At 47.4% G+C, this 20,009-nt stretch overlaps 1 protein-coding gene across 2 annotated transcripts; it reads right to left on the bottom strand.

The window, feature by feature from the left end:
- Nucleotides 1–4,313: 4,313 nt before the first annotated feature.
- On the bottom strand, nucleotides 4,314–8,661 carry MRPS17 (mitochondrial ribosomal protein S17). 2 transcript variants are annotated; one of them, XM_055562197.1, is made up of 3 exons: nucleotides 8,517–8,661; nucleotides 7,811–7,950; nucleotides 4,314–4,760 (listed from the first exon to the last, which is right to left on the bottom strand). In XM_055562197.1, exons 2-3 carry the CDS (start codon nucleotides 7,931–7,933, stop codon nucleotides 4,491–4,493), a joined length of 393 nt encoding a protein of 130 aa, XP_055418172.1. In that variant the 5' UTR covers nucleotides 7,934–7,950; nucleotides 8,517–8,661; the 3' UTR covers nucleotides 4,314–4,490. The 2 variants fall into 2 exon arrangements, with proteins under 2 accessions (XP_055418172.1, XP_055418171.1); XM_055562196.1 differs by having other exon boundaries at nucleotides 8,460–8,616.
- Between the last annotated feature and the right edge of the window lie 11,348 nt (nucleotides 8,662–20,009).

Here is a 20,009-nt window from a genome sequence, read left to right as displayed (position 1 = left end):
CGTGTGGGGGCGCGGCCGCCAGGGGGCGCTGTGCGGCCGCCGTGGGTCACAGCGCCGAGGTCCCGCGGCTGCGAGAAAGGAGCGGGAAACCGGAGAGGAACCGATTTTGAGACTTTAAGCGCCAGCGAAAGGAGTTCGGTGCGCAGCACAGGGTGCGCCAAAGGAACAAGGGCCAGGCTTGTACGTACGTGGAGAGATCCACAAGGAGAGTAATCCACACGGTTCCTAGAGGAATCCAGGGCCTGGGGAGCGAAGATGGGAGGCGGGCTTCTCACCATATACCTTGTTTTGGACTTCGCACCGTGTAAATATATTGACTTTCAAAAATAAATTACGCTTTAATCGAAGCATCCTGGGTGGAAGCATAATGACGTTCTTTTGTGGTCTCAGAACTCCGATGTTCCTGTTGATCTCAGCACCGGTGGCCGCGTCCTCGCCCGCAAGCAGTCCCAGTCGAGTGAGGCAGGGTGTGAAATGATGGAGTGTCAAGTGTCGAGATGGAGAGAAGGGAACTGGGACGGGAAAGCATGTAACCTGCTCTGGTGCCTGGGAAGGGGAACCTAGACCCTGGTGTGCTGGCAGGATAGCTCAGTCCCAAGGGAAGGAGATGACCTGTGCAAGGAGGCAGGACAACTCCGCCTGGCCAAGGACACAACTTAAAGGCATGGGCCAGGATGGCACTGTATGAGGAAAATGGATCCTGCAGAAAGATAAGAGCCACAGGTATACTCATGCAACTGCAGCCAAGACAAGGTGGGCAGAGAGCGAGCTAGATGGCTCTTCTCTGGTGGTCCAGTAGCTAAGACTCCCAATGTAGGGGGCCCAGGTTCCATCCCTGGTCAGAGGACTAGATTCCCACCTGCTGCACTGAAGATGCATGCAGCCAAATAAATATATAAATATGTAAAGGAGGGGAGCTAGACAGAAAGGGGGGAGAAACTGGGAGGAGCTCCCCAGCCGCGAAGGGGAGCATTTGGAGGCCAGCTGGAGTCCCAAAAGAGGAAAGTGCCCTCAGGACTGGGTGGGGCTGGGAGATCTCTGCTACCTTCTGGTGGTCCCTGCGTAGGAGTGATGGGGGCAATAACTGGGCTTGTGGGACTGGGGTTGGGAGGTGAAGGCAGGAGGAGGCTCTGACTGGGGCAATGTTCTAATATATTAAGGCAAGGAGCCGCCAGGGACAGAAATGGGTCCTGTGGACAGAGAAGTGACCACACCAGGGAGAGGCAAAGGTGGGAAGGAGGCCCAGGCACTCAGGGACAGGAGGCTGGAGGCTGAGCTCTTCATTTGGCTTACACTTCATGAGAGTGTGGAGGATGCAGAGACCCAACAGGGAGGCTGGGGTGAGCTCTCCCCAGGGCGGAAAGGACACATCCTGTCAGCACTGTGGGAGGCAGGGCCTCTTCAAGCCAGTGGTGTCCATGTGACTTTCTCACACCTTCCCCTGATTTCTCAGTGCTATTTCTGGAGACAACATCTTTCAAATCTATTTTCCTGACGTGTAAACTTGGTAGGCATGTCTTTGCTGACCTGGCTTTTGTGTTAGTGTTAGGTCCCTCATTCTGCACCTTTTTTCCCACCATCATTTTGCTCTGAAGTTGCATTAACCCGATGCTTTCTCCTGAGGGGAGGGAGGTACTCTTATTTCACAGGTGTGTGGCTTCAGTTCAAATATCATGGGATCAACAGAGGGCATCTTCCTGGAGCAGAATTTTATGAGATTGTCAGGAAAAATATCTATGTTAAGATAAAAATGACTGTGTACATGTAAACATTTAAAATATTTGAGTTTTTTGAGATAACTTGGACAGGTGTCCTGATCCCTCCGCGGTAACTGGTACCACAGAGCCCCACTTAGATAAAACACTGAAGCGCCTCCCTTTGGCTCACCCTCCCTGGTGCCAAGTCCTGGGAGGCTGGCACATCATCTACCCAATCTCTATTCACTTCCCTGCCCAACTTAGTTCAGGTCTGAGGACCAGGTCACTGCCTCCCTCTCATCTTTCTCATTCCTGACACTGATGCTGTTATTCTTACTGACTCTTACTCTTTAAAAATGTTTCATGGGACTTCCCTGGTGGTCCAGTAGCTAGGACTCTGCACTAGCAAAGCAGGGGGCCCAGGTTCAATCCCTGATCAGGGAACTAGATTCCCACATGCCCCAACTAAGAGTTCACAAGATCCAACTAAGGATCCCTCATGCTACAAGGAAGATGGAAGATCCTGAAAGCTGCACCTAAGACCTGGCAGTCAAATAAATAGATTCTTTTTTTTAAAGTTACATAACCTGGACCTCCCTGGTAGTCCAGTAGTTGACTCTCCACTTCCACTTCAGGGGTTTGTGGGTTTGATTCCTGGTCAAGGAACCAAGACCCCACACGCCTGCATGCTGTAGGGGGGTATGCACCACCCCCAAATGCTGAATAACCCACTACCACTTACGAAAGTGAAAATGTGAGTTGCTCTGTCATGTCTGACTCTGCGACCCCATGGACTGTAGCCCACCAGGCTCCTCTGTCCATGGATTTCTTCAGGCAAGAATACTAGCGTGGGTTGCTATTCCCTTCTTCAGGGGATCTTCCCAACGTAAGGATCGAACTCGGGTCACCTGCAATCTGGGCAGATTCTTTACTGTCTGAGCCACGTCTAACTCCTGCCTACTTCTCTACCTGAAGTGCTCACCACTTCCAGAACCCCATGGTTACACTCTTCTCTCATCCTTTGAGGGCTTTATACTCCCTTCCCCCTGCCTGGAATGTTCTTTCCGCATGCCTCACACACTAACCTGGAGACTCTTCCTTTAAGACTCAATTCTAGCATTCTCTCACTTTTTCTGGAAAGTTACCTAACTTCTCCCACACCCATGTGCTTCTGTGTTTGCCATGAAGGCACCTGTGCATACCTGTCCAGATTAGAAGCCTGGGGCAGGGTGGGAGAGGGAGGGGGTTGGGGGAGGGCAGGGCCTGCGGTTATTACTGGAAGCCAGTGCTTGCACAATACACTTATTAGCTGAGGTTGAAATATGCTCCAAGTCCCTTCTGGGAGCCAGAACACTGAAATGTGTAGCTCAGTGTTTCATCAGGTCAAAATCTAAGTTATCATGGTTTATCAATGAACGGCACTAAAACTCTGAAACTCTCCAACTTCAATGCTTGTGTGAAGGACTTCCCTGGCAGTCCAGTGGTTAAGACTCCACACTCCGGGAATTTGGGGGAGAATGGATATGTGGATAGGTATGGCTGAGTTCCTTCACTGTTCACCTGAAACTGTCGCAACATGGTTAATCAGCTATACATCAACACAAAAGGAAAAGTTAAAAAAAAAAAAAAGACTCCACGCTCCCGGGGAATTAGGGGGGAGAATGGATACGTGTATATGTGTGGCTGAGTCCTTTCGCTGTTCACCTGAAGCTGTCACAACGTTGTTAACTGTTAATTTGTATAGCTGTATACACCAACACAAAAGGAAAGGTTTTAAAAAAAAGACTCCGAGCTCCCAGTGCAGCAGGCAGGGGTTCAATCACTGGTCAGGGAAATAAGATCCCAGTGCTGCAAGATGTAGCTGAGGGAAAAAGAAAAAGATGCATGGATGAGAAATTCCTCTACTTCATCAATGTATGGATTTTAAGAACTCAGTCCTATTTAATCTACCCTAGGATACAGGATAAAAGAAAAATGATAGAATTTTAGTTTTACTTTCTACGTGCCAACATTCTAATTAATAGAGACTTTAATCAGATAAAGTCTGACCCAAGCATATTGTTTCTGTGGTTAAATCAGAGAAAAACTTGAATTTTGAATATATATGATCAAAACTAAATATTCAGGAAATCAGTCCTGAATGTTCATTGGAAGGACTGATGCTGAAGCGGAAACTCCAATGCTTTGGCCACCTGATGCGAAGAACTGACTCACTGGAAAAGACTCTGAAGCTGGGAGGGATTGAAGGTGGGAGGAGAAGAGACGACAGAGGATGAGATGGTTGGATGGCATCACTGACTCTATGGACATGAGTTGAGTAGGCTCTGGGAGTTGGTGATGGACAGGGAAGCCTGGTATGCTGCAGTTCATGGGGTCGCAAAGAGTAGGAAACGACTGAGCAACTGAACTGAACTGAAATATTCACTTAATGTGGTCTTATCTGTTTATGATCGCAAAAGGTTTTCTTCTCCCAAAATAAAAGTTTTAAGATACATTCAAGATTCCTTTGAATGAGAAAAATATATATACCTTCTAAAACAGTGAGCTTACAGAACAATGTAGTGGATTGCTAGGTATACTCTGTGTAACAGAAAAGTACGTCCACCAAGAAGAAAATCTGAAACATGACCATAAACTTTTATGAAAAATTATAACAAAGACTTTACTTCATTTACTTTTAGCGATTTCATAAATACCAGACAAGAAACTGGACGGTTTGTGAGGAAACTGAGAAAAATTTTTCCATGGAGTAAACTTAGAAATTCCCTTTTGGCTCTGTTTTCCGATCCTCCTTCACTGTGTTGTGGAGAGACTGAGTTCTTCCAGGTTTTTGGCTAGTGGGGTGGTCTCCATATCAACTGGGCTCTCCAGGTAAGTGGTTCCTGCACAGCGCTTTCCAGTCACTGGATCTACGACTTGTCCAACTTTGAAAACGATCTCAGCCAGTTCGTGCTTCACATGCTTTGTTCTTGGGACAGGGAGCGCCTTGAGAAGCACAATATCCCCAACGGTGCACTGCTGGAGAGCATCGTGGGCAAAGTAGGTTTTTCGCTTATTAAAATACTGTTGAGAGAAGGAGGAAACACATCAGTAGTTCCCACTGATGACCTGGCAAGGTAGTAGACAGTCTGAAAAAGGAATGTCCAGAAAACAAGCTGGGACTTGGGGAAAAGAAACAGGTAATATACTTATGGAATCCACCTTCCAAATCCACCCTGATGGCTGGGAAAGACTGAAGGCAAAAGGAGAAGAGGGGGGCAGATGAAGAGACGGTTAGACGGAAATAGCATCACTGACTCAATAGACATGAATTTGAGCAAATTCCGAGAGATAGTGGAGGACAGGGAAGACTGGTGGGCTGCAGTCCATGGGATCACAAAGAGTTGGACATGACTTAGCGAATGAGCAACAGTATATTTATGGAGGCTTCCAATGCAAAAATTAGCCGCTTAGTTTCTGGAAAACAACAATGACTTTTCCAGAGCTGATCTTGTCCCAGAGTTCTCCAAGTCCACTGCCTGCAGTATCCTTGCTCTAAATTATCATCCTTTTCTACACTATTTAAACTTCCTGGGACTTCCCTGGTGATCCAGTGATTAAGAATCCACGTTCCAATGTAGGGGATGGGGGTTCATTCCCTGGTCAGGGAACTAGGATTCCATATAGTTGCCTCGGGGCAACTATGCCTGAGCGCCACAATTACTGAGCTCCAGTGTGGCAGCAAGAGAAGCTGGAGAGCCTCAACAAAGACCCAAAATAAAAATAAATAAACTCTTCCTTCCTGGTACAGTCTTCTCTCCAGCCAAAAAACATCCGAAGTTATCAACAGAACAAAACGTTATAATGTATGTAAAGCACTTAGCTCCATGCCTCGCTCAAAGTATTGCAAACAAGCCACAGATGAGAACCAGAACCATTTCTTCCTCCAGACAACCCCGCCACAGCAGGTAGTTCCATTTAACAGATAACAAGCTCAGGGAGGTTAAGGAAGGTGCACGGCTAGCAAACAATAGCCAGGGGACTTCCCTGGTGGTCCAGTGGTTAAGAATCCGCCTTCCAATGCAGAGGGCATGGGTTTGATTCCCGGTCGAGGAAACTAAGATCCCATATGCCATGGGGCAACTAAGCCCGCATGCCCCAACTCCAGAGCCAACCTGGTCTGGAGCCTGAGTGCCGCAACTAGAGAGAGGCCCATGTAATGCAACTGTTAGTAAGACTCGATGTAGCCAAAAATAAATAAATCAACATTAAAAAATAACAGCAAAAGACAGCCAGTATACACCAATGATTCTAAGACCAATGACCATGCTGTCACTCTTCAGCTTGCTTCTGTGGTTTTATTTTTGTTTTTGCTTTGGGATCAAGCCATTTTACGGAGCAGCTTCGAGGCAGTCAACGGGCTGGGAGGATGATGAGATTGGCTGTTCTTCTCCTGGCTGGGATCTATCCAGCTTCATAAGACCCTGAAAGGGCCCCTGTATTTTTGATCCTAGATAACAAACAGCACTTGTGCCTACCAGGGTGCCTAACCTTGCATGCACAAACATCCCTGGCCCTTGCCCCTCCCTCCCTAGCACATCTATGTAATTAAGGACTCTGTACCTTCCTGCCCAAAACCTACCTTTTCCACGCCATCCTCACTGCTCCACGGACTGTTCGGTCCTTTACCATTTCCATCCTAGACATTTGCAATAGCCTCCTCACCTATTTCCTTACCTCCTGTCTCCTTTTCTCATAGGCTGAAATCAAAACTACTACACAGGAGACTCTTCCCACTCCGATTCCAATCATTCTCGCGTTCATTCAAAGCCAAGGTCTACTTAGTGCCCAGATCTGAGCTCAACCTCGCCAAAGCACTCGCTGCTCCAGTACAGTGTCATGCCTTTTCATGTGTAAGAAATTAATAAACAGAAACTTCAATTAAACAGAGTCAAGGGACTTCCCCGGTGATCTTGAGGTTAAGAATCCACCTGCCAGGGCAGGGGAGATGGGCTCAATCCCTGGTTGGGGAACTAAGATTTCACATGCCTCAGGGCAGCTAAGCCGGTGCATCACAACTAATGAGCCCACGCACAGCAATGAAGAAGCCCAGCACGGTCAAAAATAAATAAGTTACTAAAACACAAAAACAAAAAACTCACAATTGGGAGACCAGAAGGGGAAGCTCTCATACCCTGTCATGAGAGCTCAACAGGAAGAAAGATCTCCTTCTCTTCTTTCCCAGCAACAATTCAGCCAACAAAACGCCACAGACTCTTTGTTTACCGTCCCTTACCGTCCCCTCCCAAATTTCTGTCCCCTCTGTAAAAGCACGCTCCTCTCTGGTCACCTCCGCTTTTGTGGGAGACCGACACGTGGCTCATCATGGTTGCAGACCCCGATCTGCAATTCTCTGCTGATCCCAAGTAAACCTGTTTTTGCTGTATAAATAACTGGCAGTGTATTTGTTTTAGGTGAATACATGGCTAAAGGAACTTTCACAAACTATTCACCATGGCTGGAATGACTTCCCTCACTCCTCCTGCCCCCAGTCTGGTCTTCTGGATAAAATCTTTTTTTTGGCTGCACTGCATGGCATGTAGGGTATTAATTCCTGATCGAACCCCTATTGGGAAGGCAGAGACTTGACATTGGACCTCCGAAGAAGTTCCTGGATAAAGTCCTTTTGGAGATTCAGCTTGATCTTATATAATCAAGAATGCTCTTGGGACTTCCCTGGTGGTCTAGTGGTGAGGACTCTGTGCTTCCAATGCAGGGGGCATGTGTTCAGTCCCTAGTTGGGGAATGAAGACCCCACATGTGGCCTGGAATGGCCGGAAAAAAAAATGCTCCCCTTTAACAACCAGGGAAGGAAGAATGAGTCTTACCTTCTGCAGTACTCTACACATAGAATGTCTATAACAGTGTCATCAGGTTGAATTGAAATGAACTCTGTGCAGCCTCTAAAATGCGAGGTGAACCAGGAATCATGCTTGTGTTACATCCACCAACCAGCGCAACGCCTGATGTGCAGCACTGGCTGAGCCCATCTTCCCTGACAGCGTGTTTCTGCTCAGAACCCTGAACATGTTGGTGGTTCACCAATGCCATCTGCAAACAGCGATGTTCCTTACCTTTAATAAATAGGGATCCAGAACAAGTCTGGTCACTCTCACTTTAGCAGTTTTTTGCATTGCTGTCCCAATCACCTTACCCACGATCCATTTGGCATGGACGGATGAACGAACTACGGACATGATGTGGCTTTGGTCACCTGAAAATAAATTCCAAAGTTTAGCCTGACGATTGTGACGCACCAAAAGAATTTTGTCACTAGAACCGCCCAAGTTCGAAACAGCTTTGTTGGCCTTCTGGAATCACCACTTTATAGAGGTGTTTACACGTTTCACTATTGTAATTTTAACCTCAAGCCTCAGTGTCCCCCTCTACCAAATGGGAATAACAACTGGGCTTACTCACAGAAGTGCTTCGAGGATTTAACCCGTAAGGCGCTCAACAGCGCGAATAAACGCTGGCTTTCCCTTGCGTCCCTACTTCTTTCCATCCCGCTGGGCTGCCTCTCCCTAAAGGCTCAGAGCCCGGCTACTTAGGGAGAGCGAGGCTGAGGCGAGGCGGCCCGGGAGTCCACCCCACCGTAGACCTTGACTTGGCATTCCTTTCGAGATCAATTAATACTGAGTTCATGTCGCCCAGCCTGGGGAAGGTTTGGGGGGTGATTGCTCCCTTCGCCCCTGAAACCCGAGGTCATGTAACTCGACTCGCCTCGCCTTCAGTGAGGGCTCCCACGCTGCGGCGCTCCGGGACTGGCAAACAACCCACCTCAGAACTCCACAGTTTCGGCTTACGCCCGGCAGAGGGCCGACCGGAGCGTGATGGCGTCACGTCGTACGCAGGTCGCTCCGCCCCAGGCCGCCCACTCATTGGCTCCGAGTCCTCTCAGTCGTGGGCGGGGTTAAAGACAGGGCTCCACCCACTCCCCCTTAATCGCAGCCGCGGGCTGTAGCTCCGTTGAAGACTTTGATCTCTGCTTTCTGCACCCGTACCTAGTCCGATGCGTTGGGGAGTTGGCCTCTACCTATTCCACTTAGTTTCTCTCTGCTTTGTTGAGCTCCCAGACATTGGACAAGGCCTTCCAAATAAAAGGAGCTTCATTCATCAAACACTGAAACATTGGAGGCTGCCAAACGCTGAGACTGAAATGCTTAAGCATTTCCACCCCCAGCAGTTGCATTTAAGATAAACTTCTGTAGATCTTTATGTCTGGTATGACTTTAGGTGTTAATTCTCAATATTGTGAGAAGTCTGATGTGGGTACATATATATGTGTGCCAGTTAGGAAGATCTTAGATGGGCCATGAGCAGACTGCTGCTGATGCCTTCTCAGATAGAAGAAAGTCTGGGAATATACGAGGCTTTTGTTAGGAAATTGCTAGACTAGGGGAGACCTAATGGATGTAAAAACAACAACAACAACAGCGATCATATCCTTAGATTGAAGTGTGTTTTCAGATAAAGAATTAAGGGCAAGGGCACACTTAGTGCTGGGGATAGTGTAAGATGTTTGAAATTTCAGAAATGGAAGCTGATTATCTATAGAAGTGGTAATTATTTTATATGCAGCATTGCAGGATTCTTTACCCACTGAACCATCAGGGAAACCCTATAACTTTATGTACATTATTTCATATAAACAAAAACTTTCCCAAGATATTATATTTCCCTCTAGCTATGAACTTAAATCCCTTTCTTTTACAAGCAAGCTTAAAACCTCTCTTGCTAACAACAGCAATAACATACTCAAAGTGATTTTTTAAAATGTAAATCAAATCATTTCACACCATCAAAGGTAGTAAACATCTGTTGATTTTTTTCCAACCCTTGTTGGGAGGAAAACTTTCCCTCTACTAATTTAAGTTTGTGTTGGTGGGGGACTGTGAATGAATTGATAATAGCTCACCAGGCAAAAAGACAAGGTTTATTCACAAATGCACTCAAGAGCAGATGAAGAGACTTGAAAAACTAGATGTAGGGGATATAGATACCAAAACTAGAAGCAGGAGATTGACATCAGGAGGAGAAGGGGGCAACAGAGGAAGAGATGGTTGGATGGCATCACCAACTCAATGGACATGAGTTTGAGCAAGCAAACTCTGGGAGACAGTGAAAGACACAAAGTTTGGCATGCTGCAGTCCATGGGGTCGCAAAGAGTTGGACACAACTTAGCCACTGAACAACATATACTAACTTAACAGGGGAAAGGAAGGAGGGAGAAAGGGCCTCTGGGAAAACAAATGGACTTTTACACAAGGCAAATGGGCTTTTATGAGAACCACAGAAAGTTCAACACTTTGTGATAGTATTTGTTTATGCAATTTCTCATCCTGGTGTCCGTGGTTGGTTGATCTTCTTTCTAGCTGGAATCTCCCCTGAGAGGGAAGTAACAACAGCTTGAAATCTTCGCTGGTGGCTCAGACGGTAAAGCGGCTGCCTACAATGTGGGAGACCCGGGTTCAATCCCTGGGTCAGGAAGATCTCCTGGAGAAGGAAATGGCAACCCACTCCAGTATTCTTGCCTGGAAAATCCCATGGACAGAGGAGCCTGGTGGGCTATACAGTCCATGGGGTCGTGAGGAGCCTGGTGGACTATACAGTCCATGGGGTCGCAAAGAGTCAGACATGACTGAGCGACTTCACTTTCACTTTCACTCTGAGAAAGCTCTGCCTGTAGTCAGATAAGGAACATTCTGAAAAGGTTTTTTGTTTTTTATTTCCCTGCATCTGCAGTATCTTCAATGTCCTCAGTTTAAGAGAATCTTTGTGCCATTTTGGTGGATTTGGTACAGTGCCATCACCCCTTAGTGTCCTGTCTTCTGGGGTGAGAGCACTTCTTGAATTCCTGTATCTATCTGCACCTGCTAGGATTCACAAGTGGCTCATAGCGTATAGTTAAAATATGGCCCATCGTGGTGACCTGACAAACAAGGGATGAAGTCACAGTGGCCACATTGCCCTGCTGGGCATCCTGTTTTTTCCTTAAGGAGATACCCTGTTTTTCCCTGCTGGTGCCAGTTTCTCAAGACTACGTAACCACCCAACCATGAGACCCTGTTCACTACATGAGCACAAGACCCCAGCTGTGGGCTAAAGATAAACTGAGGCCCCCTTCCTACGGGGCACAATTTCCCATCATAGGGTATAAGAAGGGTTGGCTGTAAAGGGAGGGCACTGGTTTCTCTCTAAAGCCAGTTTCTTTCTTCCTATAATAAATCTTCCTCTGCCTGAATGCCCAGCTTGCTATCTTTTTCTCCATGCTCGCCTTACATTTCTGGTGCCAAAACCTGGGAGGGAAGACCCACCATGGCTAGGTTGGTTCCTCTCCTGAGCCCACCTTTGTGGTTCCCTCCCTTGGACCTCCCAGAGAAACTGGGACGAGCCCCCAAGATGGGACTCTCCACTTACCTTGCTGGACTGACATCCACACACCGGCTCTCATTTCATCGCCTGCAGGGATGAGTGAATTCCTGCTCTCTTAGATCCTCTGTCTCTCATCTGGTTTTTGAAGCCCTAGTGCTAGGCGGGGGAGAAGACAATGGCACCCCACTCCAGTACTCTTGCCTGGAAAACCCTATGGACAGAGGAGCCTGGTAGGCTGCAGTCCATGGGGTCGCTAAGAGTCGGACACGACTGAGCGACTTCCCTTTCACTTTTCACTTTCACGCATTGGAGAAGGAAACGGCAACCCACTCCAGTGTTCTTGCCTGGAGAATCCCAGGGACGGGGGAGCCTGGTGGGCTGCTGTCTATGGGGTCTCACAGAGTCGGACACGACTGAAGTAACTTAGCAGCAGCAGCGCTAGGTGGAGGATCCCACGGCCCTTGGGCCCTGGTCTCACTTTGAAATAGGGGACACCCATTTCATGAGAGACCCTGTCGTTGTCTGAGAAGGCCGTGGGAACAGGGACGCCTTTTCTTTCGGACCTTTCTCCTCCTTTTTTTCACTCGCGCTTGTTTGCCCTACCTCCCTATTCGACTATAATGGGAAATTCTCAGTCCCAACCTACCCCTTTTAGCCTGCCTTCTCCAAAACCTAAAAAACCTTGGGTTTTCAAGGAGAAAGAAGGCCAAAGCGATTCATTTATTACTCTCACACTGTGTGGCGACTGGATAATAGGGCCCAGTGGCCAGAAAACAGAACTCTCGATTACATTACTTTAGGGGAGCTCGATAACTTCTGCGACGGCAATGGCAAGTGGTCAGAGATCCCTTATGTTCAGGCTTTCTTTGTTCTCCACTCTTGGCCCTCTCTCTGTACTTCCTCTTCTACTTCTCAAATACTTTTAGCCCATTCTGGGCCACATCCCCCCAGTATTATATCTCCTGATCCCTGTTTGGATTTTTCCTCTTCTTTTGACCCTTCTGACCACAGTGCACCTCCAATCGCCTCTAATCCTATCGTAGCAGACCCGGTCCCACAACCTCCACCTTACATTCATTCCCCTGGCTCCTCTCCCCTCTCAGGCGCAGGCCGCCGCCGCTTCCGACCCTCCCCCCAGGCCTATTTCGGAAAGGGGCTCTTGGGCTTCGGCTCCACCCCCTACTACCGGTGACTCAAGTCCCTATCCCGACCTCCCTAAATCCCCTCCTTTTACCCAGCTGCGAACGGCCTTAAAGAGACAGGACCCTGAATCCTTTCCCACTCCCTTCTTCCCTTATTAGAGGTGGGTGGTACAGAAGGTGTTGTTTGGGTGCACATCCCATTCATCCTCTCCGATTTATCTCAAATCGAAAAACGTCTTGGCTCTTTTTCCTCTGACCCTGACACTTATTTCAGTTCAGTCACTCAGTCGTGTCCGACTCTTTGCGACCCCATGAATTGCAGCACGCCAGGCCTCCCTGTCCATCACCAACTCCCAGAGTTCACCCAAACTCATGTCCATCTACCTCACCCAGTCTTATGACTTGACCTGGCATGATATTTACATTATACTCTCCTCTACCACGGAGAAGGCAATGGCACCCCACTCCAGTACTCTTGCCTGGAAAATCCCATGGATGGAGGAGCCTGGTAGGCTGCAGTCCATAGGGTCGCTAAGAGACTGAGCGACTTCACTTTCACTTTTCACTTTCCTGCATTGGAGAAGGAAATGGCAACCCACTCCAGTGTTCTTGCCTGGAGAATCCCAGGGATGGGGGAGCCTGGTGGGCTGCCGTCTATGGGGTCGCACAGAGTTGGACACGACTGAAGTGACTTAGCAGTAGCAGCTCCTCTACCAAAAGCAGAGACGTTACTTTGCCAACAAAGGTCCGTCTAGTCAAGGCTATGGTTTTTCCAGTGGTCATGTATGGATGTGAGAGTTGGACTGTGGAGAAAGCTGAGCGCCGAAGAATTGATGCTTTTGAACTGTGGTGTTGGAGAAGACTCTTGAGAGTCCCTTGGACTGCAAGGAGATCCAACCAGTCCATTCTAAAGATCAGTCCTGGGTGTTCTTTGAAAGGACTGATGCTAAACCTGAAATTCCCATACTTTGGCCACCTGATGCGAAGAGTTGCCTCACCCTCTGATGCTGGGAGGTATTGGGGGCAGGAGGAAAGGGGACAACAGAGGATGAGATGGCTGGATGGCATCACCGACTCCATGGACATGAGTTTGAGTAAACTCTGGGAGTTGGTGATGGACAGGGAGGCCTGGCGTGCTGCGATTCATGGGGTCTCCGAGTCGGACATGACTGAGTGACTGAACTGAACTGAACCCTCCTCCCAGAAGAAAAAGAACAAGTCTGGCAAGCCACTCAGGCTCCTGCCAATGAAATACATCAAACTGATGACACTAAGCTTGTAGGCTCAGCTGCCAATCCCAGGGACGACCCTAATTGTGACTACCAGGCAGGGAGTCCTGAGCGAACAGCTCGTAATCACATGGTGACTTGCCTTATTGCAGGCCTCCAAGAAACAGGACATAAAGCTGTTAGCTTTGATAAACTCAAAGAAATAACTCAAAGGCCAGATGAAAATCCAGCACAATTTCTGGCTAGATTAACAGAAGCCCTACAAAAATATACAAAATTAGATCCAACTTCAATAGAAGGTAGTATTGTCCTTAATACCCATTTTATTTCCCAATAGTCCTCAGACATTCAAAAGAAGCTAAAAAAGGCAGAGGAAGGCCCTCAAACCTCTCAACAAGATCTTTTAAACTTGGCTTTAAAAATTTTCAATAACCAGGAAGAACAGGCAAAACCAGAAAAGGCCCAGAGAGATCATGCTAAATATCATTTCTTAGCTACTGCCCTACACGACTCCAAACCCCAATCCTCTGACAGAGGAAAGAAATCATCTGGGCCCTGTTACAAGTGCAGTAAAGAAGGGCACTGGGCCGGCTCATGCCTAAAGCCCAAGCCCCCTCCCGGTCCATGTAGTAATTGTGGCATAAAGGGACATTGGAAGGTAGACTGCCCTAACCTCCCTCTAGGGATCCGGACATTTCCTCCCGGTCCTGAGCAGGAGTCCTCGGGCCCATCTGTGCCCAGACTCCTTGGACTCACCTCTGGAGACTGAAGGTGCCCAGGGCCCCAGGCCCCAAGCTCTATCCTCCAATACGTAGATGCTCTTCTTCTCCTTTGTAGCCCCTCACTCATACACTCTCAGCGACATACCATACAACGCCTCGACTTCCTAGCTGATTGGGGGCTATCAAGTATCTCCTATTAAGGCTCAACTTTCCCTTCCTGAGGTCACCTATCTTGGAGCTCTCCTGACATCAGCAAAGAGACATATAACTACTGATAGAAAGTCGCTTATATCTGTCCTACCACTTCCTACATCAAAAACAGAAATTCTGTCCTTTTTGGGCGTGGCTGGGTATCTACGCCTCTGGATCCCCAATTTTGCCCTCCTAGCATAACCTCTATACCCAGCTACTGGGGGCAGGGGGGAGAGGCGGTGCCTCTTGAACCTCTTGAACTGAATACTTTTAAGTCAAATGTATGTTCGGGCTTTAATGCTCTAAAACAAGCTATTCTCTTGGCCTCAGCTTTAACACTGCCTGATCTTTCTCGCCCTTTTATACTCTACACACTGAAAGACATAAAACTGTCCTAAGAGTCTTAGGACAGATGCAGGGCCCTTACTTTGTCCCCATTGCTTCTCTGTCAAAACAACTGGATACCACCATACAGGGATGGCCAGCCTGCCTGCGTGTTCTGGCTGCAGCTACACTTCTCGCTCAAGAAAGCAAAAAACTTACTTTTGGGACACCCACGGTCATTCGCTCAACACATGACCTTAAGGACTTACTCTCACACAAGGCCATGGCTCTTCTATCACCTTCTCGTATCCAACTAATTCAACCCTCCTAGAATCTCCTGAGTTCTCTTTTGAACGCTGCCCTACTCTTAACCCCGCCACCCTCATCCCTAATTCTTCTGAGCCTCCAATTCACACTTGCAATGAGACGTCAGTCGTGTCCGACTCTGTGCAACCCCATAGACTGCAGCCTACTAGGCTCCGTTGTCCCTGGGATTCTCCAGGCAAGAATACTGGAGTGGGTTGCCATTTCCTTCTCCAATGCATGAAAGTGAAAAGTGAAAGTAAAGTCGCTCAGTCCTGTCCGACTCTTAGCGACCCCATGGACTGCAGCCCACCAGGCTCCTCCGTCCATGGGATTTTCCAGGCAAGAGTACTGGAGTGGGGTGCCATTGCCTTCTCCGAATGAGACATTAGAAGACTTGATACCTTACTTCTCCCATATCTCCTCAGCCCCTTTAAATAACCCTGATCTTACTTGGTATATCTCTATTGCTCCTAACAACCAAACCCTCCTATCCCACTAATCCACAACCGACCCAAAGAAGCAATTCAATTCATTCCCTTATTGATAAGCTTAGGAATAGCAGCAGGGATTGGAACAGGAACTGCAGGGCTCATGACCTCTTTAAACTACTATCAGTCTCTCTAAGGATCTCACTGAAAGCCTAGAAGAAGTAGCCGCCAGCCTTATCAGTCTCCAGAGCCATCTAGATTCCCTGGCAGCTGTGGTCCTTCAAAACAGAAGAGGGTTAGATCTTCTCACAGCAGAAAAAGGAGGCCTATGTTTTTTTCTAGACTAAGCCTGCTGTTTCTACGCCAATAAATCGGGTGTTGTAAAGGAGGCAGCAAGGAATCTGAAAAATAGGGCCTTAAGAATACGTCAACATCTCAGTAATTCATGGGAAAACTGGTTAAGCAGTTGGGATTGGATGCCATGGGTTCTACTTTTACTGGGCCCCCTTCTCATATTAACTTTCATTCTGACTTTCGGCTCCTGTTTAATGAGGTTTTTTGTTTTTTTTTTTTCAAAGCTTTTCCAGGATTGCCTACGAGCCTTCACCAACCAGACTGTTCATGAACTATTTCTGCTGCTGCTGCTGCTGCTAAGTCACTTCAGTCATGTCCGACTCTGTGCGACCCCATAGACGGCAGCCCATCAGGCTCCTCCATCCCTGGGATTCTCCAGGCAAGAACACTGGAGTGGGTTGCCATTTCCTTCTCCAATGCATGAAAGTGGAAAGTGAAAGGGAAGTCGCTTAGTCATGTCCAACTCTTAGCGACCCCATGGACTGCAGCCTACCAGTCTCCTCTGTCCATGGGAGTTTCCAGGCAAGAGTACTGGAGTGGGTTGCCAGGTCCTTCTCCGATGAACTATTTCTAACTCTCTCCAATTATCAAAAACTTAAAGCCCACTCAGACTTCCCTTAACCCACGTTCCAGCCTTTTCTAATCTTACCCCATGATGTTGCCCCAAACCAGTGCAAAGCGGATACAGAAGACTGACTTTGGCCCATTACTTCAGTTCAGTTCAGTCACTAGTCGTGTCCGACGCCTTGCAACCCCAGGAACTGCAGCATGCCAGGCCTCCCTGTCCATCACCAACTCCAAGAGTTCACTCAAACTCATGTCCATCGAGTCAGTGATGTCATCCAGCCATCTCATCCTCTGTTGTCCCCTTTCCTCCTGCCCCCAATCCCTCCCAGCATCAAAGTATTTTCCAATGAGTCAACTCTTCACATGAGGTGGCCAAAGTATTGGAGTTTCAGCTTTAGCATCAGTCCATCCAAAGAACACCCAGGACTGATCTCCTTTAGAATGGACTGGTTGGATCTCCTTGCAGTCCAAGGGACTCTCAAGAGTCTTCTCCAAAACCACAGTTCAAAAGCATCAATTCTTCGGTGCTCAGCTTTCTCCACAGTCCAACTCTTGCATCCATACATGACCACTGGAGAAACCATAGCCTTGACTAGACGGACCTTTGTTGGCAAAGTAATGTCTCTGCTTTTCAATATGCTATCTAGGTTGGTCATAACTTTCCTTCCAAGGAGTAAGCATCTTTTAATTTCATGGCTGCAATCACCATCTACAGTGATTTTGGAGCCCAAAAAGATAAAGTCTGCCACTGTTTCCACTGTTTACCCATCTATTTGCCATTAAGTGATGGGACCAGATGCCATGATCTTAGCTTTCAGAATGTTGAGCTTTAAGCCAACTTTTTCACTCTCCTCTTTCACTCATTAGAGGCTTTTTAGTTCCTCTTCAGTTTCTGCCATAAGGGTGGTGTCATCTGCATATCTGAGGTTATTGATATTTCTCCCAACAATCTTGATTCCAGCTTGTGTTCCTTCCAGCCCAGCATTTCTCATGATTTACTCTGCATATAAGTTAAATAAACAGGGTGACAATATACAGCCTTGACGTACTCCTTTTCCTATTTGGAACCAGTCTGTTGTTCCATGTCCAGTTCTAACTGTTGCTTCCTGACCTGCATACAGATTTCTCAAGAGGCAGGTCAGGTGGTCTGGTATTCCCATCTCTTTCAGAATTTTCCACAGTTGATTGTGATCCACACAGTCAAAGGCTTTGGCATAGTCAATAAAGCAGAAATAGATGTTTTTCTGGAACTCTCTTGCTTTTTCCGTGATCCAGCGGATGTTGGCAATTTGATCTCTGGTTCCTCTGCCTTTTCTTAAACCAGCTTGAACAACTGTAAGTTCACGGTTCACGTATTGTTGAAGCCTGGCTTGGAGAATTTTGAGCATTACTTTACTAGCATGTCAGATGAGTGCAATTGTGCGGTAGTTTGAGCATTCTTTGGCATTGCCTTTCTTTGGGATTGGAATGAAAACTGACCTTTTCCAGTCCTGTGGCCACTGCTGAGTTTTCCAAATTTTCTGGCATATTGAGTGCAGCACTTTCACAGCATCATCTTTCAGGATTTGAAAGAGCTCAACTGGAATTTCACCACCTGCACTTTGTTCATAGTGATGCTTTCTAAGGCCCACTTGACTTCACATTCCGGGATGTCTGGCTCTAGGTGAGTGATCACACCATCGTTATTATCTTGGTCGTGAAGATCTTCTTTTGTACAGTTCTTCTATGTATTCTTGCCACCTCTTCTTAATATCTTCTGCTTCTGTTAGGTCCATACCATTTCTGTCCTTTATTGAGCCCATCTTTGCATGAAATGTTCCCTTGGTATCTCTAATTTTCTTGAAGGGACTTCAGCCCATATCCTATATCAAAAAGGCTGGAATGTTAGGGTTCACAAGGGGCTCATAGCGTATAGTTAAAATATGGCCCATCGTGGCGACCTGACAAACAAGGGATGAAGTCACAGTGGCCACATTGCCCTGGTGGGCATCCCGTTTTTTCCTTAAGGTGATACTCTGTTTTTCCCTGCTGGCGCCAGTTTCTCAAGACTATGTGACCACCTGACCAGGAGACCCCTTCGACTACATGACCATCTGACCATGAGATACCTTCACTACATGACCACAAGACCCCAGCTGTGGGCTAAAGATAAACTGAGGCCCCTTCTCTGTGGGGCACAATTTCCCAGTGATAGGGTATAAGAAGGGTTGGCTATAAAGGGAGGGCACTGGTTTCTCTCTAAAGCCAGTCACTTTCTTTCTTTCTTCCTATAACTCCGGGAGTTGGTGATGGACAGGGAGGCCTCACATGCTGCGATTCATGGGGTCACAAAGAGTCGGACACGACTGAGCGACTGATCTGACCTGATAATAAATCTTTCTCTGCCTGAATGCCCGGCTCACTCTCTTTTTCTCTGCTCACCTTACAGCACCCTCAGTGGGTCTGCCAATCAATATGCTCTGTCTTCATTTAGCACAAGGCCCAAGCTGGACTAATCAGATTACCTTCCAGGAATATGAATCTTGAGTGCTCTGATGGGAGAATGGGAGGTGACTGGGGATAATGGATCCTGGTGGAGGTGTTCTGAAGAGTCAATTCTGCTGCTTGCACCAACAGAAAATTAACCTATAAAGAAGTTGGCACTCAGAAAATCAAAAACAACATGCAATAATTCATGGGGTAACACACAAATTAGATGCTTTTTCAAAAAGACTAAAAGGTACCCATATTTGATAAACATCTTTCTCAGCCATCAGCCCCCAACCTAACATTCATTCTCATATTCAATCTTCCTCTCTCTTCCCTCTGCTCTTCCCCAACCCATTCTTCTCGTCTATTTCTCTTCATGGTCACTGTTATGTTTGTATCCTTCCAGGATTCTTATTTTGGATCCTGACCCCCATGGTGAAGATATTAGGAGATGGGGCTTTGAGGAAGTGATTAGGTTTTGCCCTCATGAATGGGATTCAATCTCTTTTATAAAAGGACTCCAAGAAAACTTCTTTCTACTGTGTGAGGGTACCAGGAAATGGGTCCCTACTAACACAGATCTTTTGGCACCTTGATCTTGGATTTCCCAGCCTCCAGAATTGTATGCAATTAATTTCTGCTTTTATAAATCAGTCTATGGTCCCAGGTGGCACTGCTGCTGCTGCTGCTAAGTCGCTTCAGTCGTGTCCAACTCTGTGCGACCCCATAGATGGCAGCCCACCAGGCTTCCCCATCCCTGGGATTCTCCAGGCAAGAACACTGGAGTGGGTTGCCATTTCCTTCTCCAATGCATGAAAGTGAAAAGTGAAAGTGAAGTCGCTCAGTGGTAAATAACTCACCTGCCAATGCAGGTGACCGAAGAGACACGGTTTGATCCCTGGGTCAGGAAGATCCCTTGGAGAAGGGCATGGCAACCCACTCCAGTAGTCTTGCCTGAAGAATCCCACGGACAGAGGAGCCTGGTAGGCTACAGTCCATGGGGCCACAAGGAGTCGGACACTTAGCAGTCTATGGTATTTTGTATATGTTGTTGATGTTGTTTAGTTGCTAAGTTGTATCCAGCTCTTTGCGACCCCATGGACTGTAGACCACCAGGCTCCTCTGTCCATGGGATTTCCCAGGCAAGGATACTGGAGTGGCTTG

This window comes from Bubalus kerabau, chromosome 23 (assembly GCF_029407905.1).
Source record: "Bubalus kerabau isolate K-KA32 ecotype Philippines breed swamp buffalo chromosome 23, PCC_UOA_SB_1v2, whole genome shotgun sequence".
NCBI classification, from domain to species: Eukaryota; Metazoa; Chordata; class Mammalia; order Artiodactyla; family Bovidae; genus Bubalus; species Bubalus kerabau.
This window is presented reverse-complemented; position numbering and strand designations above follow the sequence as displayed.